Raw genomic sequence first — 27,254 nt, 5'->3', positions numbered from 1 at the left:
GGTTTAATTGTATTCTAAGTAGTTTATCATTCCCAATATTAGTAAATTTTTCTTTGATTTGTTTTTTTGTCTGGTCCCAGTTTATATTTGGTGTTTTGGTTTTTATTAATTTAAAAAGTTTTGATGCCGAATCTTTCAAATATAATGGTAATAACGTAATTTTTTCTGTTTCACCCCAGTTATTTATTATTGCGGCCAAATCAAAATTTTCTATAAAAGAATCAACGTCTTCTCCCATTTTCCCTGAAAAAATTTGTGGTTGATGGATAATTGGTTTAAATTCCATTTTTGATTCCGGTTCGGTTTTATTGTTATAATTATTATTTAATTTCGTCGGTTCTATGCAATTTGTTTGATTTATATTGAAGTTTTTACTATCTATTGTTTTGTCTAGAATAGATGTTGTATCATTGGGAATTAAATTATCTTGATCGTCTTTGTCCTCTAGATTTCCTAAGTTTTCAACTAGTTTATTGGTTAGTATCTGTAACGATTCGTTATTAACTTTAATATTTTCCCGTATGATATTACGTGCTAAATCTCTTAATTGTTCCTGAGTGTGGACGTCTGTTACTATGCCAAATTGTTCATGTAAAATCGTTTGCAGTCTATCTTTCTTTATGTAAGGTAGTTGTCCTAATTTACCGTTAAAAAATATGTCAAATTCGTCTTGTGATAAGGTAGATTCGAAAATATTTAATTGTTTGTTGTTTAAATTTTTTATGTTACCCCTAAAATGTTCTATTCGAATTGCGTTACTAGCATTAAATAAAATCTGTACTTGTTCTAATGTCAAATTATTGAGGAATTCTATTAATTCTTCCCTATCAGCTTTCAATAAATTAAAGCTCTGAGAAACCAATTTAATATTTTCTGTATTTAAATATATAGTTAGATTATTATCGTTATTTTTTAAATACCACATTCCCTTATTTATCTACCATTACTAATTATAAACATGCTATATCTAAATAGATTATCTAGTTCTTAATTTTGTATTTATTTATTTATTTATATTTTACACCGTTTGCTATATATTCTCCCTTATATCTAAATTTTTATCTTAAAGCTTAACATTTATGTTGAGTATAATTACTTAAAAGTCCGTTATTTAAAATTTTATTCTACTTATAACTAAAATTTTCCTTTCAAATCCGTTTATCTTTCTTAAAACTTAAAATTTCTCTTAAAACTTATAATCCGTATTCATCACCACAAAATCCGTTATTCAAACTTAATCTCACTTATTAAAAAAAAAAAAAATTTTCTTTCACTTTTTATTTTATCTCTCTTAAAACTTAAATTTTCTCTTAAAACCTATAGTCCGTATTAATCATTAAAAAATCCGTTATTCAAACCTTATCTCACTTATTAAAAAAAAAAATTTTCTTTCACTTTTTATTTTATCTCTTTTAAAACTTATAATCCGTATTAATCACTAAAAAATCCGTTATTCAAACTTTATCTCACTTATTAAAAAAAATTATTTTTCGCTTTGTTTATCTCCCTTAAAACTTAATTTTTCTCTTAAAACTTATAATCCATATTAATCACTACAAAATCCGTTATTCAAACTTTATCTCACTTATTAAAAGAAAAAAAATTATTTTTCACTTTGTTTATCTCCCTTAAAACTTAATTTTTCTCTTAAAACTTATAATCCATATTAATCACTACAAAATCCGTTATTCAAACTTTATCTCACTTATTAAAAAAAAAATTATTTTTCACTTTGTTTATCTCCCTTAAAACTTATAATCCATATTAATCACTACAAAATCCGTTATTCAAACTTAATCTCACTTATTAATTAAAATTTTTCTTTCACTCTTTTTTTTTATCTCTCTTAAAACTAAAATTTTCTCTTAAAACGTATATTCAGTATTCATTCCATGAAAATTCTCTTTTCAAAGCTGTATCTCACTTATTATTATATTTTTACTCGTAAAAAAGAAATTACTTAAAATTATAAATTAATTAAAACTGAAACAGACTCCCTGTATTTAAATACAACTGTAATTATAACAGGCTTCGGCGCCTCCACCAATATGTAACGTGGTCGGGGGAACGACCAGTTAAATATAAGATATCCAGTGAGAGTCGTAGGACTCTTTAGATATAATTACCGTAGCCAGGGGTAGATATATATATATATAACAGGATCTTAAATATATTTAAATAACTAGGATTCCGTTTCAGTTATCATTAAGTTTTATTATAGATTAAACACTTACAAATAATAATACTCACAAGCTATATAAATTATATTCTATCCAACTATCTGACTGTATCGTAGTTATACGGAGTTCGATGTTTGTTGAGTGTTGAGGTCTAAGGTACACCGTGAACTAACTTACTTCATACATGGTGTGTATTGACCATAGGTCTTACAGTTATGAGTGTGTGTTAATATTATTGTATTGGTCAGCAGTTCATCGTACATAATGTTAAGTGTGTAGACGTGTAGTACATATATATATATTTAGGTATCATGTAACATATTATAATTGTTACAATATAGTAGAATAACACCTCGCGATTTTCTAACAGTAGATCTCCAGCCGTTCTATAACGATATCATTGGTTCATATTATATTATTCATGTATATTATTTAACGCATTAATCGCGTAGCGTAGAATATAGCGCGATTGAAAACGTTCTACAAACATCTTTGTTTTTAACACGTTATTTTAATATTTCCGGGTGTGTGTAATATTATATATATATATATATATATTGTCATAATGTTTAATTGTGAAACATGTTCAGCGTCTTTTACGCGAAAAGATAATTTAAATAGACATAAAAAGAAACATGCGGGCATACGATTTTCGTGCACTATGTGTACTGCGATATTTACCAACAAATCAAATCGTACTCGTCATATGAAAAATATTCATCGTAAGTATATAATATATTTAATTAAATATTTTTACAATAATTTAATTATTTTACAAAGGAATCAACTCCACAAATAATATAATTGAAGTAGTTTCTCAAATTCACGTACCTAATGAACATGCTGGACCATCAAATCAAAATAATGAATGCTCTAATGCGATAACCGATGATTTAGAATGCGACGATCATATATGTATGGCTGCCTTGGATGCATTTGAAAACGAACGGGATTCTGCACAAGGTTAGTTTTAAACTGTTATTAAACATCATGTTAGAGTTATAAATAATTTAGATATATTTACAATTTTACAAAGAAATCGCGCCCACGAATAACATTATTGAAATATCTCCTCAAATTCACGTACCTAATGAACACGCTGGACCATCAAATCAAAATAATGAATGCTCTAATGCGATAACCGATGATTTAGAACGCGATGATCATATATGTATGGCTGCCTTGGATGCATTTGAAAATGAACGGGATACTGCACAAGGTTAGTTTTAAACTCTTATTAAACATCATGTTATAATTAATTTAGATATGTATACAATTTTATGTTATTATACGACATGTTAGTATTATAAATAATTCAGATATATTTGCAATTTCAGGTTATTATACGAACATGGGTAATAAACGTAAACATACTGAAAATACTTATACCGCCGTAAAAGCAAAAAAAGTAAGACTACAAAGTGTAAACACATTAGGATTTATAGAAATTCAATCAGCCCACAACCGTAAAGTTGTATGGTATTATTATAAAAATTTGAATAACATACAGAATTATCCAGAGTTCTTCGAGTCCGTCGGATCAGCATTGCTAGAAACTATTAATAAACATAATATGCCAATTAAATTAAATTTAAAACTTGAATCAAAATATAATCGCCCAAACGTAGAAAATTCATCCGAAAATCGAGCATTTAAAACTTCAGCTAGAGAAATTTATGAGGCTTCAAGTATCGAAACTTTAGTTGACGAATCGTTTAAGAAATTATTAGCTGAAGAAGAAACTTATTCTTCACGCGGAAGTGGGTTTACGTTACAATCTATTGACGGTTTACTGCTAGGCATTTATAAATATACACCAATGTCTGGTTTGTCGTATATAGAACTACCTAAATCGATCGCAGACAAACGAGCTATAATCAATCCTAAAAATATAGACCAACAATGTTTTAAATGGGCTATATTAGCAAAACATGTGACAGTACAAAATAAATTCCGAGTCGATAAAAATTATACTGATCATGAGAATAGATATAGTTTTGAAGGCATTTCCTTCCCAACACCGCTGACTGATATTTGCAAGTTTGAAAAAAATAATCATAACGTTTCTGTGAATGTTTACGGACTTGAAAAACGTTTGCAGCCGCCCAAAAAGTTCCCATCATACGAGGTTTTCCCACTCAAAGTCGTGGATAATGAGAAGCAAGATCACTTTGATCTATTATTAGTGACGGATAATGACAATATGCATTATACGTACATCTCAAATTTTTCAAGACTACTTCGTTCACAAAAAACTTGTCATAAAGGTCAAGTTATATTCTGCAAGCGATGCTTTACATCGTTTGACAAACAGAATTTAAAGTATAAATTAAGTGGACAGGCGGCACTTGAACATCACATGCTAATATGTGGACCACATAAACCCGTACGGCCAATAATGCCAAAAGAGGGTGATGTTCTACAATTCACCGCATGGCAAAATGCACAGAGACATCCTATAGTTATTTACGCTGATTTCGAGGCACTGCTTATAAAAACAGATGAGAAAAAAGGGGAAAACACAACAATCATTCAAAAACATTGTCCAATGAGTTATGGATTTTTAGTTAAGGCGTCTGAAAATGTTCCAATAGAGTTGATGAGAAAATTTAACATACCAATTGAACCAGTTATTTATCGAGGAAGTGAAAGCAGGCAAGACGTGGCAAAGCATTTTATGGAGAATATCACTGATGTGGCCGCTAAAATAGAAAAGTTGCTGGAGACAAACATAACTTTAATCATGACCGATGAAGACATGGCTAAGCATAAATCCTGTTTTAAATGTAATTTATGCAAATGTGATGTTAATATCCATACCCGTGTCCGCGATCACGATCATTTGACCGGGAAATTCAGACAGACTTTGTGCAATAAATGTAATTTAAGCCTTGTACGACCAAAGTACGTACCAGTTTTTCTCCACAACCTCTCCAACTACGATGCGCACTTCATAATTACAGAACTTGATTATAATTCGAATAGAATAAATGTAATCCCCAACAGCGAAGAAAAGTTTATTTCGTTTTCCAAATATATCAGTAATAAATTCAGTATCCGGTTCGTTGATACATTTAGATTCATGGCCACGCGTTTGTCTACTCTAGCCACAAACCTGGTTACACCAGACTTGAAGAAATTCCGAGAAACCGAAAAACATTTTTCCAATAACGATATGCCACTGGTAACCCGTAAAGGTGTCTATCCTTACGACTTTACTGATGATTGGTCTAAGCTCGAACAAACCTCTTTACCACCAATAGAAGATTTTTATAGCGTTCTGTCAGAAGAACACGTTGAAGATACTGAATATCAGTTTGCAACAAAGGTCTGGAACCATTTCAATTGTCAAACGCTGGGCGAGTATTCAGATTTATATTTAAAAATTGATGTTTTGCTTCTGGCTGACGTTTTCGAAAATTTTCGAGATCTATGCTTAAACACTTACTGTTTAGACCCAGCGTACTACTATACAGCTCCAGCATTTTCCTTTGATGCCATGTTGAAATACACAGCGATAAAACTGGATTTACTAACAGATTATGACATGCTTCTCATGTTTGATAATGGTTAGTATATTGGACTTGTGTTATTTCTATATACATAAAATATAATTACGTTTTTTATAGGTATTCGAGGTGGACTTACACAAGCCAGCATGCGGTATGCAAAACCAAATAATGAAAAAACACCAGTTTATAACCCATCAGACCCCAAATCATGGCTTGTTTATCAGGACTGTAAGTTTATTTATAAATAATAATTTTTCAGTTAAATACACTTTTTAAACTTTAGGTAACAATCTTTATAGCTGGGCAATGAGCAGATTCATGCCTTATGGCGACTTCAAGTGGGTTAAACCATTACTCGACGGATTAAACGATTTGACCGAGAATTCTCCCATAGGGCGGATGTACGAGGTTGATATTGTTTATCCAAAAGAACTGCACGATAAACATAATGACTTGCCATTTCTTCCGCAAAATAGCATAAAACCAGGTTCAAAAGTTCGCAAACTCATGGCCACATTCGAACCTAAGAAAAATTATATTGTTCACTATCGTAATCTCCAGCAAGCCTTAAGCAATGGTCTCATAGTTGAAAAAGTAAACTGCGTATTTCAATTTTATATTATATTATAAACGTTTAACTTTTATATATTCCAGGTGCATAGAGTAGTTCAATTCAAGCAATCGCCATGGCTTGAGACGTATATAGCTTTAAATACTGAAATGAGAAAGAACGCTAAGAATGATTTTGAGAAGGATTTCTTTAAACTTTTGTACAATGCTGTGTTTGGTATTTTATTAAAAAATTCTAATTCTAACTATTTTTATTAATTTTCTTTTTGCTATCATCTAGGAAAAACGATGGAAAACGTACGTAAGCATTTAAATATAAAGCTTGTGTCTAGTGAACGCCGTTTGCAGAAATTAATAAATCGATCGACGTTTAAATATTGCACCACGTATTCCGAAAACTTGAACGCTGTATCGCTAGAGAATAAAATTATTGAATTTTGCAAGCCTATTTATATAGGTAATAAACACTTTTAATTTAGTATCAATAACTATATTTTAATATGTATAATTTTAAACAGGTTTTGCAGTGTTGGAAATTTCCAAGACCTTAATGTATGATTATCATTATAGCGTAATGCAGGCACATTATGGTGTTAAGATTGAGCTCATGTATACGGATACAGGTGAATATTTTTAAAGTAATATCGTGTTCATGCATATTAATTTGTGTTATTTTAGATTCACTGGTATACTATGTTCAAACCGATGATTTTTATGAAGACTTAATGAATAATTCCTTCTTACTTGACCAGATGGATACTTCGGATTTACCGATAGACCATCCATGCCATATTGCCGAACGAAAAAAAATTCCTGGACTGTTTTCTGATGAGACAAAGGGCGCGGTTATGACAGAGTTTTGTGCACTGCGCGCAAAGTCTTACGCGTATAAGATCAATGAAAAGGAGAAGATCAAGGCTAAAGGAATTCGAAGACATGTAGTAAAGAACCATATGAACTTTAATGATCATTATCGATGTCTGTTTGGTGATAAAAGCTTGAAGGTAAAGACAGATAATGTCTCTATCCGCTCGTTCAAACATAAATTGAAAACAATTAAATCAAGCAAACTAACGTATAAAAGCTTTGACGACAAGAGAGTTATACTTGAGGATAAAGTACATACACTGGCCCATGGTCACTATCGTATTAAGTAAGTTATAATAAAAAATATTGTTTATAGTTATTTTATTTAAAAAAATGTTTATAGGGAGGCTGAAACAGATGAACACTTAGGAGTACGGATGGATGAGATTTGATATTAAATTTTATGCATATAATTGTAGTAAAAATACTTTTTATTTTTTAAAATTGTATATAATGTAAACTATATGTAAATCAATTAAAACTGTATATTATGTAAAAAATAATTTAATCTATATATATATAAACTGTATATAATGTAAATCGATTGAAACTGAATATACATTTAATTTATACATGATAGAAAAAAGTTATAATCTTAAACATTATTAACATACCATTTTTTTAATGCAAATACTTTATACAATGTACATTGTTTTGGATTGAAATCCTTATGAAAAATACAGCATGGTAGTGTTTCTCCGTTCAATTGACAAAGCCGTGGACATTCCAAATTTTCAAAGTTGAATACTGTGGCATGTGGCATAAACTCGTTGATAATCTGTTGTTTTTGAGAGCCCTTAACGTAAATTCTATCGATTTTAAACGATTGAAATATTTTCTGTATTTCTCCATACTCTACATCACCATATTCCAACGTTAAACCGTGATATAAACGCTTCAGCCAACTGTTTACGCTTCGACTTTTTGCATCTTGTTTTAAAGATGTATGTTTAAATATCCAGTGTTGGTTGGACCATGTTTCAGTATCTACTATAGACATTTCTTTGATAAAGTACTTGTTGTTGACTCCTAGAATGCACTGGACGTCCAAGATAGCCGACGACATATTTTTAGATGAATTAGTTTTTATAATAATTTGTTGTACCGAACAGATTCACTTCTGAACTACCACTGAAACTAATTTTTAATATCATTCTTATTGATCCATGAATTGTGAGAATCGTCAAACCCCACCCACTTGACATATATCTGGTCCCCCTTCTTTCGTACAATTTTTTCAATTAAATAATCATTTGGATAATTGGTTTTAGATAATTCTTCGGTGTAAAAACAGCCGGCTATTGGACCATCATTATAATCGTGTAACTGATAAGTTGGTGGTATTGTTTTATTTATTTTTACTATTGTAAATATTTCTGTTGACCAATTGGGTAAATACCCTTTTGTGAAAACTCCTTTGTGAATGCTTATTCGAACTTTATCGCCGACATGAAATTTTACTTTTCTATTAGTGATTGTACGTTGTTTCAAAGTAACTAGTGAAGGATTTTCGTCTGCCTGCAATGGTGTCATCCCAATTGTTCTGTGTTTCGCATTGTTGTAATTATTGATTAGGTCAGGTAAAATTGATATCCATTCTTGTGAACCCAGAGCAGTAAATTCTCTATACATGTTTGTTTTTAAAGTTCGATTAAACCTTTCCACAAAACAGGCTTTTGTCGTGGAATATGTGCTATACTTTTTTATATTATGCTTAGTCATTAACATGTCAAACTTTGAATTATAAAATTCTTTGCCATTATCTACCTGCAACAGTTTGGGCGACCTATCTACAAGTATTGTAGACATGGCTTTGGTCACTTCACACCCTGTTTTTGTTTTCAATGGTACGGCCCAGGTGAATTTCGTAAAACAATCAATCACACAGAGAATATAATTATATCCTTTGTTTTTCTTTGAAAGTGGAATCATCTCGACCAAGTCAGCCTGCCACAAATCGTTTTTTCCATACACATTTACTCTTCGCCTCGTATAATTTTTCCTAGCCGGTCTGTGAAGTTCGATAGCTATGTTGCGTTTATACATTTGGTATTTTCCTTGTTATACCAGATTCGTACAGTTCTTCAAAAATAGATAATATTTCGTTTGAAACCCCAGTGTTTCCAGCAGATTGAGAGGCTAAAAGAAGTCGCAACCTATCAACCAGCTCATTTGGGTCATTCCAATATACTAAATTATGTGTTTGTAATTTCACACCCATTCCCGATGGAAATAGCTTGCGAATAATTTGTGTATATTTTGTACCACCTTTCTTAATTTTTGCACCGTCCTGTGTCAAATGTGCTGAAGTTTGTATTAGTATTTCTTTATATGTATTTAAATCATTATCAGTATATTGCATTGGATATCTGAAACATAATAACTCAACAAGTCCAGGCGTTAGCTGATAAGACGTATCTTTGATAATTATTGCGTTGTTTTTGAATTTTACTTCTTCTTGACCTAACTTGCTTTTTCCATTAGAATATTTTTTTGGACCATATATTTTATCTTTTTCCTCTTCTTCTAATGTACGAAAAATTTCAGACTGGCTATCGGATGCTATATATGGGGTACCTTCAGCTATAATTTCATTATTACCGGCTTCGGAATTTTGTAATTTGTTCAACGGTTCGATTATTGGTTTAAATGTTTGCGTTACATAAGATTGAATATCAGCTTCACCTCTTTTCAATGCTTCAAATTTACGTTTAATGTTTTTCTTGGCAATAACTAATTCGTTCAACACTGCACTTCTGTCTTCCATGGTTGAGAATGAACTACATTGTTTTATACAACGAAAAATGTGTCGAAACCGTGTCGATACCGTCCGTTGTCACGTTCACAGTCTTTACTTATCACGACGAAATTAAATCTCCCCCTACTCCAACACAAAGTACAAAACTCTTTAAATTCAGAATAGTTCATATCACCCGAACAGTGTTCCATATAAACGTGTTTTAAATTAGTCTCGTCTTGCTTGAATAATATAATCATGTTGCTATTATCTCGAATAAGTTGTTTGGGTATGCGAGCGAATGATTGTGCTAGATAGAACACGTCGATATTGTTGTGTCTACAACGCGTGTAGTAAGAACGTACGATATTTTGATTTTCACATAAAATATCGTCAAATATAAAAACAGAATCTGGTAATGCTTTTTCTGGTGGGATAACCTCGTCGTTTTCGTGAAAAGTGAATAACTGAACGCCCTCTACATCTTTTAAAATTTCACAAAGCATTTTATATTTAGGTTGATCGAGTGTTTTCGAGTATATATAAACGTTGTGAAAACGTATACCATTGATGTTAGTCAATAAAGCATAAATCAAATTTGTCTTGCCGTATCCGGAAGGCCCGACAACTAAAGCACGACAAGTATTCGGTAAAAGCTTCCCACGCCTCGATTGGAGACTCGTAGGCGGGTCGACATTTTCCACTGTGAGTTTTATTTCTTGATCTACAAACTTCATTATAAATACTTGGGTAATCTCTGTAATCTAATCATTACACGATGTCACCCGTTCGAAGAAACAACAAGAATAAAGGCGGAGGTATCGTGAACACTCTTATAAATAAATTACCATTTGAACTTCATTTACCGGGTAATTATAAACCATACAACACACATAACATTCAATATAATCGACTCATAATTTTAGGTTATCAGTACTGCGGCCCAGGTACAAAATTGAAAAAACGATTAGATCGCGGCGATAAAGGTATCAACCCCCTAGACTCGTTGTGTAAAGAACACGATATCGCTTATGATCACAGCAACTCTTTGACTGATCGTCAAAAAGCAGATTATATATTAGAAAACCAGGCTTGGAATAGATTCAAGTCAAAAGACTCTAATTTAAAAGAAAAGGCAGCAGCGTGGTTGGTCACTACTGGCATGAAGGCAAAACGAAAAATGGGTGCTGGATGTGGATTCAACGCAGCAGTCAAGGCAGCTAAAAATGTATTAAAAAAAAATATGAAAGAAAAAAACATGATGAAATTAACAAAAAAATGTTTTGTGGCAGCTAAAAAAATATTTCTTAAAAACAGCAAGAAAGCTCGGGTACCTCGTGTTATACCTTTACCGAAAACTGGAGGAATGTTACCACTGATACCAATTTTTGCCGGTTTATCCGCACTCGGAGCGCTGACGGGGGGTATTGCTAACGTCGTGAAGACCGTTAGCGAATTCAATAGAAATGAACCTACACATTTGGGCAGAGGTGTATACCTCGCCCCTAATAAAGGTGGCTCGTATAAGATCGAGAAAGGTAAAGGACTATATCTCTCTTCACAAGGAGGTAGTTCGTATAAAAGAAAGGGAGTCCATAAATCTGTGAAGAAAACCGTAAAAAGGAAAAAAAACTAATTACTACGTTACCCAAAAGAGCTTTGTACGATTATGAAATTATAAAACACGCGCACATAATGAAAATACCTCATTTCATCGGAGTGTTTTCCAGAGATAGGTTACCTAAACGTGCTTAGCATAAAGAATCGGCTGTAATCAATTTGGACGTTGAAGAACTCATTGGGTAGCGTATAAGAAAATCGGAAAACAAGTAGAATATTACGACAGTTTTGGAAATCTACCACCACCACTGGAACTACAATCGTACCTCAGTGGATTTAAAATACAATATAATTACACTAGGCATCAACGTTATAACACATATAATTGTGGTCATTTGTGTTTGAAATTTTTATCATGTACACGATAACATTAAACGGTAATTCCAGCGAAATGTCTTGTGATATTTTCCCGCCGTTAGAAGTACAAAATACCTCTCAGCTGTGTCTTTTAAGCCTGCAAACACATAATTCTATACCAAACGTAGAACCGGATTGCAATACAATAGGTTTTCACGATTCACTCGGAAAATGTGTGACTGTGACTATACCTACGGGATCGTACGAAATAATTAACTTGGAGTCGATGATTCAAAAACTATTACCGAATCATGTTACTTTGTTTCAACTCAAGGCCGATGGAAGCACATTGAAATGCTCGATGACGTGTAGTCATGATGTTGATTTCACTATTGAACATAATATATCGAAAATATTAGGGTTTGAGAATAAAGTTTATTCTGCCAAGACACTACACGAATCTGAACGGATAGTCAACATAATGAAAGTTAACTGTATAAAAATAGATTGCAATCTAATTTCTGGTTCATTCAGTAATGGTATACCGAGCCAGACTATACACGAGTTTTTCCCTTCTTCACCGCCTGGACATAAAATCATAGAAGTCCCAAAACATCTAGTTTTCTACCGGCTTAATTCTTCGTCTATATGTAAAGTGAATATAGTACTAAGAGATCAAGATAATAATTTGATCAATTTAAGAGGGGAGCCAATCACAGTTCGTATACAAATTAAACATTAAAATGGCTATTAAGTTCAACAGCTATATAAAAAGAAATGCTATCAAGAGTCGCTACAGTTCTACTAACAAGATTAATACGTCGAGACGTACGCTGATTGTAAAGAAACTAACAAAGAACAATCTATCATTTCTACGGTCTTTAAAAGTTCTATAATCATGGATGACATGTATTTGGACGTGGCCGGCGGATATGAAGATGAATGCAAAATAACTCAAATGCAGTACCACTCTTTCCTCCCCTATTCTTCGACAGCTTTATCCAATAACGACGAAATTAGAATATCCATTCAAAATATGGACGCTTACACTCTCCTCTGCGAGAGCTATCTCTATATTGAAGGTAAATTAAATATACCGGCAGATATTGCATCACATGCGAACGAAATTAATGCGAACGAAATTAATTTTACAAATAATGGTTTGGCGTTTTTGTTTTCTGAAATCCGGTATGAAATTAACGGTGTTGAAATACAAAAATTAAAATCTCCTGGAATATCATCGAGTCTTAAAGGGTTTTGCTCACACACACCGAATGAATTGAACAATCTAAAAAATGCCGCTTGGGACGTAGAAATGAATGTCAGTGAAAATAAAAATTTCGCGTTAAATAACAAATTTGCCGGTTGTATCCCGCTCAAACACTTGTTAGGATTTTGTGAAGATTATAAAAAAATACTACTCAACTGCAACCAACAAATCATTTTAAACAGATCGTCTACGGACTCTGATGCGTTGTACGTTTCCGAGACCACTGCGAATGACAATAAAGAAAAACTCAAAAAAGTAGTGATTGAGCTGAGTAAAATTATTTGGAAGATGCCGGTTATCAGGGTGAGCGACAAAGAAAAAATAAAATTACTAAAAGTATTAGACTCTCGTAAACCACTTTCGTGTGCGTTCATAAATTGGGACTTGTGCGAATATCCGGTTCTCCCTCAGAACACTTCTCATTCGTGGACGGTTAAATTGAGCAGTTTGCTCGAAAAACCCAGATTTGCATTAATTGGCTTTCAAACAGATCGAAAAAATAATTTATTTAATCCGTCTGGACGATTCGATCACTGTTACCTGAAAAACCTTAAAATACATCTAAATTCTGAAGTGTATCCATACGAAGATTTCCGTTCAGATTTCACAAACAACGTTACGGCCATTTTATATAAAGCATATACAGATTTCCAAAAATCATACTACGATAGAGAATATAGTGAGCCTCTACTGTCAAAAACCATTTTTGAACAATACGTACCAATCATAGTCGTAGATTTATCACGACAAAACGACAACGTAAAATCGTCGACTGTTGATTTACGCATCGAGTTCGAAACAGGCAAAGCCATTCCAGCGAAGACTGCAGCTTATTGTCTCATTTTACACGATCAAATTATAACTTATAACCCTTTTAATGGCGATGTAAGGAAATTGTAAATAGTTTGTAAATAAAAATACATTTTTTAAACATCACGTTGTTTTTTATTATCATCGACCAAAGCCACAATAAAAATGTAAGTATAAAATATTACATTTTTTTTTATTTTTTTTATTAATGTACCAAAGTCACAATAAAATATTACATAATGAATTATTTTCCAAAACTCAATCTACGGCTTGCTATTTCCCTTTCACGTGCTACGAATGCTCCAGGGCTTATTCTAACGGGCAGTAGGGCCCAAATTGGGCAGTAGGAAAAATCAAACGGGCAGTTGACTTTATGAATATGGGCACCTTAAAAAAATATAATTTTTCTTATAGAATAATTGAATTTCTACTGAATATTTGAAATACCTATGTGTAATTTATAAACTTAACCTAGTACCTAATAAGTAATAATTATGTAGTTTACAATCTTTGCTACTTCGATGATTGATTAATCTTTGAAATAGAAATACGAATTACGATTAGGTACTATCTATGTTATCGACTAAGCTTATCGCGACCATATAGACCATTGTACACACATTAAAGCGCACGGATACGAAATTCGAAAACGGAATAACCACCAATTATTTTATCTTTGGTTTTTAGTAAATTCTATATTATGATATAGAACGAAAAAGATATTATATGTACCTAATTTCATTATTATATCTATAACTTTCGTCATAACGTTCCAGTCTTCCATGAGTGTATATGGTGTGTAGCTATTTCCTATATAATCAAATTTGCAGAGGGGTACATCGTGATAGGTACGTGTGAATAATTATTTTATTATTTTTCATAATTTTTATTATTATTTATTAATAAATTATACTTTAGTAGCTTTAAGACCGTATATTTTATATTCGATTTTTAAGCCTTTATTCTTATCTTTTAATTTTAAAAATAATTCTTATTATATTCTATACAAATAATATTATAATCATTCAATTTCAAAAAAACACTTACACGATTTAACTGTGCACACACCGATGCAACATCGATTAATATTAATTATCAAAGATAATATTAATACTTGTCTTGCGTCGTTATCAGATGTTCACGTTTTCGGTGAAAATTACGACTCACGTTAATTTACTTTTCACACAAAAGAATTGCCTAATGCCTACATAATTGTTGTGTGGGTATATTATATTACATAAATTAATTTTTTTTAGGTTAATATCATATAAATATGACATCAAATTCTTTAACGAATTGGTTAATTAAACCTATCATAAAATCTACCACTACCACTTCGAATTCTGAATTGACTTATGAAAATGAAACCACTTTAACAAATTCGATTACGACAAAACCACAACTTGATAATACAACTAGACATTTTGATATTAGTGCATCAACTTCTGAAGCAATAATAGATAAAAATGAAATTTCAAATTCCAATATATTTTTTGATATGCACAGAAATGGAAGACATTTTATAAGGTGTCAAGTTTGCTATCAATTTCCTGATCTAGTTAAACTTTTTTCGAAAAAAACACAAATACCTAAAATATGTCAAGATTTAGGAGCACGATTCAGAACAGAAACAAAAATCGATCATTTAGAACAAACCTACCACCAAGAATGCTTAAAAGCTTTTAAACTACGTAAAATGACAAAAACTGAAATTTCTAAATCAACTACTATGGGACAAATGATAATTAAATCTAAAGAAAAACTGGCCAATAGAATAGGGTCCTTGTTAATTCATGTATACGGTGATGCAAAAAAATTAACTTTGAGCGCTTACTCCTATCCTATGAGAGTAATAACAAGTGAGTTATCTTCAAAATTTAAATTCGATAATTTTGGAGAAGAAAACAATGAGAGTCACCATGATTTTCAATATTTGACTCCAACCGCGCATAAACATTTTTTAAAAACTATAGTTGAAAGTTATAGAAATGAATTTGCTTCAAAAATTATGAATAATGTATTAGCCATATCTCTGAGATGTGATGGATCAGTTGACCGAGCTCAGATTGATAAAATATATGTAATTATTAAAGTTATTAATAAATTTGGGAAAGAAGAACAGTTTTTTCTTGGCGCTGGTGAGGTGTGTAAACGTGGAGCTGTAGGTATTTTAGAATCAATTGAAACTGCCTGTATTAATATACTTGGTATCGAAGTATCAGAGTATATTTTTAAAAATATGTCGTCAATTGTAACCGATGGTGCTTCAGTAAACATTGGCGAGCGTGGAGGACTATGGACATTGTTTCAACAGAAATGGCGATCATTATGTGAACAAAATGTTCCATTAATAAAAATTTGGTGCGCAGCTCATCGATCCAATTTAGCTTGGAAAGATGCAAGTGACACTGTTTCTGAAGTTAAACATATCGTCCAAACTTTAGTAGGATTGTCTAAATTTTTTCATACTTCAGCAATCCGAACTAGAGAGCTTCATGATACTGCTAAAAAAAATAATTGTAAGCTTATGAGAATACCAGCATTTTTTCAAGTACGTTGGACTGAGTTTACTTTTTCACTAATAAATTCTATACTGATTTCATGGCACGCTCTTACTCTTTTTATGCAAGATTCAAAGGAAAAAGAAGCAAAAGGCTTTCTGTTATTTTTGACCAACCTTGATAACTTACGTTTGTTATCATTTTTAGCTGATACTTTGCTAGTTTTTAGTCGTTATCAGCAAAAGTTACAGTCTGATTTTATAACGATTTTAGATTTGACTAAAGAAACAAATTTTGTTGCTCAAAAACTAAAATCATTATACACAGAAAATTTACTTGGAGGGTGGGTTAACACATTACAAGATGAATTAGATCAAACCTTAAATTCAATAAAAGGTATAAAGTTGACTGAAAGTAATTCCTCTCTAAAAAGACAAAATCGACATCACTTATTTGTGACAGAATCTCGAAATGTTAATGCTGTATGTCAAGAAATCGTAGAAAGTTTGGCTAATTTTTTATTACAACGAATTAATATTAATGATCAGCTAGTACATGTTCTAAAACCATTTATAAACCTTAAATCATTAACTCAAGTTCAGTTAAAAGAAGTTCATCAGATTATTGGAAATGATTTAGATATAACAAGACTATCATTGGAGTATGCAGAAGTACTAGAATTAGAAGAAATCGAAAATTTACGCAAAATGCCTATGGCTAAATTAGTAGATTATCTTGCAACTTATACTTCATTCAATACAGTATTAATAATTATTTCTAGAGTTCTAGTGGCCAAACCACACAGTGCAGACGTAGAACGTCTCATAAGTACGAGTAATATTTTAAAATCTTCAGATCGTCAAAGTCTTATAGTTGAAACAGAAAATGAATATTTGTTCGTCCACTTTAACATGCCACCTTTAACATTATGGGATCCAAGACCTGCAACTTTGTTATGGATAAACTCATCAAACCGACGATTAAAAGAAACTTCAAAAGCACGAGAACAAGGTTGGTTTAAAGGCATTTATGATCAATCATTGAATTCTCAGGTCTTACAAAACGATGTCCTAGAAGAGGAGGATACAAATCATTCAAAAAAAAGAAAATTTTAAATATATAAAATACAATTTCATTATTTAGATATTTGAATTGTATTGTAGTGTTGTAAAATTGTAATTAATAATATCTAATAAGAATAAAAAGCAAAATTATAATATTGACATGTTTTAGTTAAAACTTATAATATACTCACTAACCTATTTCTCGAAATGTTTGCTATTAAAACTATTTTTATGTAACTAATGCATATATAAATATATTATATTGTATACAGTTATTAACTGGGGTTACGTAATAAAAATTTCAATTTAAATAATGGTACAACGGAAAAAATCCGTATTTTTTATATATTTTTCCATATAATATTTTTTCCGATTTCTCAAATATCAAATGTAATATCATAATAATAATATAATATGATATTATAATATCAATATCATTGTATATCTATATACATTTTTTGGGGGGGATAAGTATAATTTTCCAAATAAATTTCATGAAACAAACTTCAGTATGTTTGGGCAGTAGGTAAAAATCCTTAGAATAAGCCCTGGAATGCTCTTGTCTTAGGTCTGCTGACTTCAGGCTAAAAAAAAAAATGTTTTTGTTTAGTATAAAATAATATGCAAAAATATGTTTGTATTACCTCAATTTTTGCCGAATAAGATAACCAGCCTCTTGCTAATTGTTTGAGTGCTTTGATTTTCAAATCTGCTATTAAGCAAGTACCTGCGACTGGAATACATTCTTTCAGTTTCCTAACTTCGATGCGGTTCAAATAATCTTCAACATCGGTTATGGCTGTATCTTTAGATAACGGCATTTCCTTTCCGAGAAACATTGAAATCTTACATGCCTGATCCAATGCAGTGGGCCGTGTGTACATTGTTTTAATCTGAATAACTTCTTCAATGGCACCACTTAACTGTAAGATCCTTGCAACATTCCCTTTTGTCAACTGCACATTCTGGTCTTGAAGCAAACATTTGATTGACAGTATGTTGTTGCCGTTGCATTCTTCGATTGACATCAATTTAAACTCCTCTAATAGTAAATGTGATGGTAGTGAAAAATTGATGTTTTTAAGTAATACATTAAGCGATTCATATAAGTCCACACTCATTTTTACACATTGCATGTTACTTGTAATACATACAACACAATTTAACAAAAAATCCGGATCTAGACCTATATTTATAAAAATATTATCGTCCACGAAAAAAGTCGAACAGTCGATAAGTTGACTAGCCATTATGATGGATCAAACGCACAAATTGTCACTTCTTGAAGAGCGGGTTACGACTGACTTGTCCTATGCTCGTGTCACACGTTTTATGCAGTGCTGCCGTGTGGAGCGGGGATTAATCCCTACTCTATCCTTTATGGTGGGGATATGTATAACGAAATGAATAACACACATGTTATGATATAAAGAATATTTATTATCATCATTAATAAGATATTATTAAATAAAAAATTAATTTCGTATTCCTCTGAGTTGATTGAGACTTGCCGTCTGTTTAGTCAAACAAAGATGCTGGGGATGGTGAAAATCTGTTAAAGTAAGTCAGCCCATCGTTCTCGTCAACAGCCTGTAATAAAAATTTATCAATATCCGTTTATCAAGTAAATAATGTGTGTATTACCATAGGTTTGATTTTCCGAATTGGTGCCCTCGTTGGTAAACTCGAACGTGTTGAAAAGTATTCTCGAAACCCCCTTTCCTCGTCAGCACCCTAAAAATAAAATAACGGTTAACTCGAGAAAAATATTTTTTTTTTTTAATTTTTAAGTTACCAGTGACTGTGATAAATCGTTTTCGTCATGTATAATCGACGGTGACAAAATTGAGTATCTTGGTGGCGATATGTCAACGTTAAAAGCTTCCGTTTTATTCTGTAATAAAAATAAGTAATCATGATACGAAAATTTTAACTATCGAAATATTTAAATAAATTTTCATACATTTATAGAGTTATTCAGCTTTTCCATCCATTTGATTGCCAGCTGTTCAGTTGCGAGTAATTTTATCTGATGTATGAAACTCTGTTTGTTTTTCGGTATATGGCTTGTGATTAATTCGGCATGAATTCCTTTTGTTATTGAAACTACTTCTTCAAGTTTCGCTGCTTTATCAACATTAAAATCGGTTTTAAGGTAGTCGGTTATTTGATCGATTTGATTTAAAATAATAGGTCGTGTGATGGCGATTTTCATTGTTATGGTTTCAAGAATTGTGCTCTCTAAATCTTGAATTGTCATAAGATCTCTTCGATTTAATATAGTTCTACATCCGTCTATTTTTATAGACTCCATGACCAAAACATGCTCTCCCTTATATACCATACTCGTGAGCAATACAAATTCATCTTCCAAAAAAATAATTTTTTTATAACGTACAGTAGTATCCAGAATGTAAGATAAAACATGGCCCATCACTGAGTAAATACGCCTCAAGAAGTCTGGAGAAATATTTACATAGCGCGACGGTGTAATTATTTGCACGACGATATTGAACTCATCTTTTGAATCGAAACCAACGTTTAAAAATTTATGGTTTTCAAAATCGATTGTAAAATTAGTGCAATCGATAAGTTCAGTCGGAGATGTAGGCGCAACATATTTGTACAACCGATTCATTTCACTGATTGATCCACTCATAATAACACTGTTATAAAACTCGCGACTTGACACTGTTAAAACAAAACTAAGACTGAATGTTCATACACTGAATTATTAACTAATTGTTTCGAGTATGGTGAGGATAATAACTTATAGTGGGGAAAGGGTTCTGTAGTGGGAGACTATATCAAGTATACCTAATATGAGTGTTTTATATATGTATACCGTGGCAATTCGAATCCCGGACGATCGAAATGAATTTTTGCATTATTTCCATATATCACACGTCACGTCCGACGGCGGCACCTATGGCTGGGCAGGGAGCGGTGGGATGTGGTGGAGGTGGGATGTGGAGGCGGGGCGGGGAGCGGTGTACCGACGGCGGCACCTATGGGTGGGCGGGAAGCGGTGGGATGTGGTGGCGGTGGTGGCGGTGGCTGTGGTTCCAGTAGTGGCATCTATGGCCGGTATACTAGTATATATAATAAGTAGTAAATATAATGTCTTATAATGCACATGATAATGTGTGTGTGTGTGTGTGTGTATGTGTGTGCGCGCGCGCGCGCGTGTGCGTGGAACAATATAGGTATAAAGGTATTATAAGTCTGATGAGTATGCGTATATAGATGTACATTACTAGAAAATATAACAGTTAGTACCCAAAGATCGGACTTGTAACCGCTGTGTTATATTCATGTAATATTAAATTACAGATAGTACCTACTCGTAAACTGTATAATATTAAGTTCACGGTATTTTGTTCACAGTAATGTGTTAAGTGATATCTGTTTAGGGTATAGAACTGCTCGCAGGAATGTGATAGCGTACCTATAATTAAATATACTTCACTTAAATGGCTAATAATATGCACATAATTGGTCTGGTGGACCAGTGGTATTATAGCAGTCGTCTGTGAGGCAAGGGATTCGAGGTCGAGTCCTGGACAATCGAAATAAATTTTTGCATTATTTCCACTGATAATAATAATATTATACGTCACAACGGCGGCGGCGGTGGCGTCGAGTAGTTGGATGTTGTGGTGGGGCGGTGAGTGGTGTACCGGTTGCGGCACCAACGACCGGGCGGGTGGTGGTGGTGGTGGGACGGCGGCACCTATGGCCGGGCGGTGAGTAGGAGAGGTGGTGGTGGTGGTGTATGATGAGGATGAGGAGCGGTGTACCGGTTGCGGCACCTATGGCCGGGTGGGTGGTGGTGGTGGGACGGCGGCAACTATGGCCGGGCGGTGAGTAGGAGAGGTGGTGGTGGTGGTGATGGTGGGGATATGGTGGTGTGGTGGTGGTGGGACGGCGGCACCTATGGGCGAGCGGTGAGTAGGAGAGGTGGTGGTGGTGGTGGTGGTGGCGTATGATGAGGAGGAGGATGAGGATGAGGAGGAGGATGAGGATCTTGTGATTGAATTCTCTATTTTATACTACTGAGATGTAGGTACGATACAGACAGACTCGCGGCCAATTAAATTTTTGTTTTTTTTAAAACGTTTCCAATGAGAAATTTGAAAAATATCGAAAAAAAAAATGCAAAAAAACACCCACTGCACGGTTATCATTGCCGCCGCCAAATTGACGATCACGGTTTCGATCTACACACCTACGGTTTACTACGCCTAACGCCTAACGGGACCTACCTACTCTTCGAGTTGTTAATTTCTGTGGAAACTACTACTGTTAAGCTGTTTTTTGATATAATTAATAATGAATCATATTCCATTTAACCCATTGAATACATATGTGAATTCTATAAATCATATATTCTTACCTCTCGTGTATATATATACCGTTGTTTTATAAATTATTGCATAATGCACTTATTTTACAATATATGAATACTTACACACACCATTGTTTTCATCAAATCATATATAATATATATATATTTATGTATTCCAAATACTATTAAATATTGCATTTTAAAGGTGATCATAGTCATCCAATACGAATACATTGTGTTTTGTTAAAAAATATAAGTCATGTACTACATATTACAATATATATTGTTGTGCATTAAATACTTACATGTTTATTTGTTTTTTAAAACATAAACAACACATAAGAGCAGCGGAACATTAACGTCGCTTACCAAATGAGATATAGGGATCATTGAAAAGAGTACAGCATGTGGAATGATGAAGCCATTTAGCAGAACTCAACATGTATTTATGTATGTATTTAAGAATTTAACACCAAGGGGCAAAAAAAATAATAAAATACGCCTCATTAATCATTATAAAAAATACAATTAGCTGCCCTCTCAGCTGCCTGGGGCAACAGTACCCTGTATCTCCCCCCTAAATACGGCCTTAGTTATGTATATCCAGACAATTAACTGTGTAAGAAAACGTATAAGTATAAATTGATATGGTACCTAGGGAGTTATGAGTAGCTAGGTAACTTTAAAATTGTAACACTGCAGCTAATTGTAGGTGTGTGTGTGTGTGTGTGTTTTACCTAATTAATATTAATACAATCATAGGCAACATAATCAATAACAGCAGTAGTCAGTTGAACAAAACTGGTATAAGATGAGTTATGAAATTTTAATATTTGTTAATCTACTTGAATGTGCTGAGGTGAGATTTATGAAAGAAAGTCCATTATAACTTACTGTGAAATGTATAAGTGTTCTGTTCATTTGTTAAAGGCACATTTAAAATAAATGTGAGTTATAACTTATAAATAACTGTAACCTTGCTTATTGTGTGTGTGTGTGAACTATGCAAAAGAAACATACAGTTCCATACAGTTATACCTCAACAACATATTATTAGATACTTTAACAACATACAATTTTCAATTGTAATTTATATGAGCAGTAGAACAAAACAGAAGAACGTTTAATTGGTGTGTTCATACATACATATTCATAATCTTTATAATAATTTTTATTTATAAGTGTTTAATATGCCTATGAGTTTTGCAGAAACAAAATTTGTTGTTGACTCTACAACATTAAGTGTAGGCACCCATTACAGAATTTGGAATGATGGAATCCTTAGTACACGTCTCACAAATAAAGAATTCAGTAGAAAGCCATAATCAATAACAGCAGTAGAACAAATTATAATATTATACGATTTGTGTCCCCGACCAACCTATGGGCACGGTACACGTTAATTATGTAGTACGCGTGACAGTACATCCTTCTGTATGTCTATAAAAACACACGTTATATTGATGCGATACACTGTCTTACGACTAAAGGAAAAAACGACAAACGCAAGGCGATATTATAATAATGTGATTTATTGAATTCAAGCAAAATCGTGTACAGGCGTAGGTACGTAAAAGACGGCGGGGAAGGCTGCGAACCGAAAAAAAGCACTCGCGGCCTTTAAAGAGACGAAACGGATCGGGGAAAAACTAAAACGTCTGGAAATCCGGGCGACGGACGACGGGCGGCGACGGTTCTGGCGATCGACGTCTCGGCCCCGGCGGACGGCGGAAGGTAAAAACTCGCGGGGAACGCGATGAGAGCTCGAACGGGGCCGAAAAAAGGTCGAAAACGGTAGTACGGGGTGCGAAAAGCAAAAATCTCGGCACCCGCCGCCGAGAATCGCACGTCCGTTATCAGTAACGCGCAAACATCGGAAAAGGCGAAAAGCGATAAGCGGGAATCGCCGTCGAATTTTGTGATTGGTGATTCGCTATGGGACGAAATAATCGACACCGGGACGCGCCACCGTCTTAGCGTTTTATAATATAAGAACTAGCCCTCCGTGCTAGCTGGGGGAGACCCCCAGACCCCCTTGGTCGGTGAAAAGTGGGTACCGATGGCGGAGACAGAGTCGTTTGAATTATTAAAATCATTGCTGTACTCGCCGGTCAATCAATAATCAAAAGTCGTAGCAGGTGATAACGATTTATGATGAGGCGTGGAGGTATCGTTTCGAAAGCGGCAAATTTGAAATCCCAGTTCAACAGTCGATACGGTCCAGTCTTGTGCTGTTATGAATGTCGAAACGAAAAGCGTAAAGCCGAATGCCGTATTTAAATGTCTAGCAAGTCAGTCACGTCAAGTGAATACCGATTTCGGAGACTGTATGGTTAGAATTTTGTACATAGCGCATGTAATGTTGCACTACCATAATGGTAGACGATATGAGTAGGTAAAACGATTGACGTCGCGATATGTGGATTTATAATAAAAGGTTTTTGTGGTAACCCATCGAAGGCGGCACTATTTGAAAACCGTGTTCGAGCGTCTATCAATTCGTATTAGAGAGTCGGTAATCAAAAGTCGACCCACATGAAACGTAAAATATAATATCATATACAATATCTTAATATCATAATTAATCAGCCACACTGTCATTTTTGTCGAGTGCACTAAAACAATACAAATTAAAGGATAAATGTTAAAAATTACCAATAACAATGAAATGAAACCGACGGACTACTTGTGTTGGTAAGAATGAACGTAAAAATGTCCGACGTGCCAATGACATAAAGTGAATTACAAACATACCTTCTTCTTCTTCTTCGGTAAACTCGGCCACTAGGACCATCCCGTCATACATCCTTGCCTCCAGTTTTCTCTATTCGATGCCTGTAATCTCCAATCTTCTCCTCCACCTAATGCTTTCACATCATCCCTAACTCCATCCTCCCATCTCCGACGTGGTCTTCCCAGCGGTTTTTTTCCAAAAGTGTTCTCCTCCAGTACCAGTGGGTTTTGACTACGCCAGGCATACCCAGCCCAAAGCAATCTTTTGTTCTTTATCGTTTCGAGTATACTGGGTTTATGAAAGAGTGTCTCTAGTTCATCATTCTTCCTTATTCTCCATTCCCCACTAAGCCTGTCCTTTACTGGTCCAAAGATCTTCCTCAGTATTTTTCTTTCCAGAACTAAGAGTTTTCTTTCATCACTTTTCCTTAATGGCCACGCCTCAGCTCCATAAGTAATAACAGGTCGTATTAATGTGATGTATAATTGTAATTTTAACTCTCTTGAAAGTGATCTTGATCCCAGTAATTTCGCAAGACCATAAAGGCATTTATTTCCTGACTGAATTCTTGTTCCTATTTCTATTTCGATTTCATTTCTCTCTGAAAGTATGGATCCTAGGTACTTAAATTGTCTTGTTCTTTTGAAATTTCGGTTGTTGATGTTAAGAGTTGGATATAATCTTATAGTGTCTCGTCTTCCTACTACCATATATTCCGTTTTGTCCTCATTGATATGGAGTCCAACTTTCAGTGCTGCTTTCTCCAGCCGGTTTAATAAATCTTTTAGTCCGTCTTGTGAATCCTCCATGATCACCAGATCATCTGCATAAGCCAGAAGTCCTATGGACGATTCCTGGAATTTAACTCCTTCTTGCGGTGTAATATTCATCTCTCTTACGACTTTCTCTACTACTATATTAAATAACATTGGTGACATAGCGTCTCCCTGTCTTAATCCCGATTTAACTAAAATTGGGCCTGAGTTTGTATTTCCAACCTTAACTTTGACAAATGTATCCAAAATGCTTATCCCAACCAATTTTATAAGCTTGTCCTGGAAATGGAATTCTCTCAAGATGTTTATTAAGCTTTCTCTATGGATGCTATCATACGCCTTCTTAAAATCTATGAAAAGAACGTGTATTTCTCTATCGAACTCCCAGATTTTTTGAAATATTTGTCTTAAAATAAATATCTGGTCTGTGGTCGATCTTCCCGGTCTGAAGCCACCTAGGTAATAATAGAAACCCCGGTCTAATTGCCAATAATTTGTTCTGCTTTTGTTTTTATTCTTGTTAATAGGCAATTCTTGTTTACTTCCCTTTTTATGAATTGGACAGATCACCGCTGTCTTCCACTCTTTAGGCATTTTTTCACTTGTCCAGACTTCGTGAATTACCTTCCATAACCACATTACCATTTCCTCTCCGCCTTCCTTTAAGAGCTCTGATTGAATGTCATCCTCTCCGGGGGATTTGTTATTCTTTAGCATGTTTATCTGTGATTCTATTTCTTCCAAGGTCGGTTCTTCACAATCCTGTGATTCTTGGATTTCCTGATTAAAATTAAAATTAAAGGTTTCATTCGGTTCTTCACAGTTTAGCAAGTTTTCAAAGTAGCTAGCCCATTTCTTTGCCAACTCTTCATTTGTAGTTATCAGGGAGCCATCATCATCCCTTAGAAATCTTTCTTTCTTTTTGTATCCACCTCTGAGATCATTCACTCGCTTATACATATCCCCAGTTCTGTGTGTTTTATAATCGAGTTCTGCTGTTTCTAATATGTTTTGAACGTATTTTCTCTTTTCACATCTCAATATCTTGCTGGCTTCTTTTTGGCGAGTTCTAAATCTTCTCAGTGTTACTTCGTTGTTAGTGTCAATTAACCACTCTTGTCTTGCTAATTTTCTTCTTTGTACAGCTTCTTCACAAATCGTATTGAACCATGGTTTTGTTTTCGATACTTTTTTTCCCAAGACTTTCGATGATGCTTCATTTATGCTTTCTTTTACATGTTCCCATGTTTTATCAACATTTAAGTTTCTTTCTATATCTAGTTGTTTACTTTTAATAATATTCTGAAAGCACTCTACATACTCTTTGCATATTTGTTTGTCCTTTAGTTTATTTATATCGGTACGTCCTTTGTTTGTTAGATTACCTTTCTTATACTTCTTAATTTTTACTTTCATCCATATACCAACCAATAGGTGGTCCGAGTCCATATCAGCTCCCCGTAAAGTTCTTATATTCAGGATACTATTTTTGAATCTATTATTTATTAGGACATGGTCAATTTGGTTTTTATGTCTCCCATTCGGCGAGATCCATGTATATTTATGTATGTCTTTTCGTTGGAACATAGTACTTTTGACCACCAAACCCTTTCCTAAAGCGAAGTCGTTGGTGCTGGAATGTAGGCTGTAGTTTCCAATAGTCGATTTGTAGCACTCTTCCCTTCCTATTTTTGCATTGAAATCACCTAATACTAATTTTATATCACCTTTTGACGTGCTAAACGTATCTTCTAGTGTTGCATAAAACAGCTCTTTTTCTTCTTCATTCTTATCCTCAGTTGGAGCATGCGCGTTGATTAATACCATGTCAAAATTGTCTGTTTTAATTGTTAAAGTTGTAATTCTCGGATTTATATCTCTAAACTCCTTTACTGAATGTATAATTGATTCGTGCACAGCAAAACCGGTTCCCAGTTTATGACCTTTTTCGCATTTTCCGTTAAACAT

General features: G+C 33.6%; 7 protein-coding genes across 7 annotated transcripts; 4 read left to right on the top strand and 3 right to left on the bottom strand.

Moving 5' to 3' along the window:
* Positions 1 to 2,745: 2,745 nt before the first annotated feature.
* On the top strand, positions 2,746 to 5,940 carry LOC149054709 (uncharacterized). Its single transcript, XM_089230197.1, has 5 exons — positions 2,746 to 2,902; positions 2,961 to 3,143; positions 3,217 to 3,399; positions 3,518 to 5,749; positions 5,810 to 5,940. Exons 1-5 carry the CDS (start codon positions 2,746 to 2,748, stop codon positions 5,938 to 5,940), a joined length of 2,886 nt encoding a protein of 961 aa, XP_089086323.1.
* A 117-nt stretch (positions 5,941 to 6,057) lies between these two features.
* On the top strand, positions 6,058 to 7,708 carry LOC149054708 (uncharacterized). The gene is made up of 6 exons (XM_089230069.1): positions 6,058 to 6,286; positions 6,347 to 6,479; positions 6,543 to 6,719; positions 6,781 to 6,885; positions 6,941 to 7,415; positions 7,473 to 7,708. Exons 1-6 carry the CDS (start codon positions 6,092 to 6,094, stop codon positions 7,519 to 7,521), a joined length of 1,134 nt encoding a protein of 377 aa, XP_089086195.1. The 5' UTR covers positions 6,058 to 6,091; the 3' UTR covers positions 7,522 to 7,708.
* Positions 7,709 to 10,644: 2,936 nt separating this feature from the next.
* LOC149054707 (uncharacterized) lies at positions 10,645 to 11,502 on the top strand. The gene is made up of 2 exons (XM_089230196.1): positions 10,645 to 10,735; positions 10,793 to 11,502. Exons 1-2 carry the CDS (start codon positions 10,645 to 10,647, stop codon positions 11,500 to 11,502), a joined length of 801 nt encoding a protein of 266 aa, XP_089086322.1.
* Positions 11,503 to 12,681: 1,179 nt separating this feature from the next.
* LOC149054706 (uncharacterized) lies at positions 12,682 to 13,953 on the top strand. Its single transcript, XM_089230195.1, has one exon. It carries the CDS (start codon positions 12,682 to 12,684, stop codon positions 13,951 to 13,953), a length of 1,272 nt encoding a protein of 423 aa, XP_089086321.1.
* Positions 13,954 to 14,107: 154 nt separating this feature from the next.
* On the bottom strand, positions 14,108 to 18,938 carry LOC149054705 (uncharacterized). Its single transcript, XM_089230194.1, has 3 exons — positions 18,073 to 18,938; positions 17,976 to 18,012; positions 14,108 to 14,154 (listed from the first exon to the last, which is right to left on the bottom strand). The coding sequence occupies exons 1-3, from the start codon at positions 18,676 to 18,678 to the stop codon at positions 14,108 to 14,110; spliced, it is 690 nt and encodes a 229-aa protein (XP_089086320.1). The 5' UTR covers positions 18,679 to 18,938.
* Positions 18,939 to 19,214: 276 nt separating this feature from the next.
* On the bottom strand, positions 19,215 to 20,087 carry LOC149054704 (uncharacterized). Its single transcript, XM_089230193.1, has 2 exons — positions 19,392 to 20,087; positions 19,215 to 19,322 (listed from the first exon to the last, which is right to left on the bottom strand). Exons 1-2 carry the CDS (start codon positions 20,085 to 20,087, stop codon positions 19,215 to 19,217), a joined length of 804 nt encoding a protein of 267 aa, XP_089086319.1.
* A 4,473-nt stretch (positions 20,088 to 24,560) lies between these two features.
* Positions 24,561 to 27,254, bottom strand: LOC149054703 (uncharacterized). The gene has a single exon (XM_089230192.1). The coding sequence runs from the start codon at positions 27,252 to 27,254 to the stop codon at positions 24,561 to 24,563; it is 2,694 nt and encodes an 897-aa protein (XP_089086318.1).

Source organism: Diuraphis noxia, unplaced genomic scaffold (genome assembly GCF_037042655.1).
Source record: "Diuraphis noxia isolate RWA-SAM2 unplaced genomic scaffold, SU_Dnox_SAM2 contig0006, whole genome shotgun sequence".
Lineage (NCBI taxonomy): Eukaryota > Metazoa > Arthropoda > Insecta > Hemiptera > Aphididae > Diuraphis > Diuraphis noxia.
This window is presented reverse-complemented; position numbering and strand designations above follow the sequence as displayed.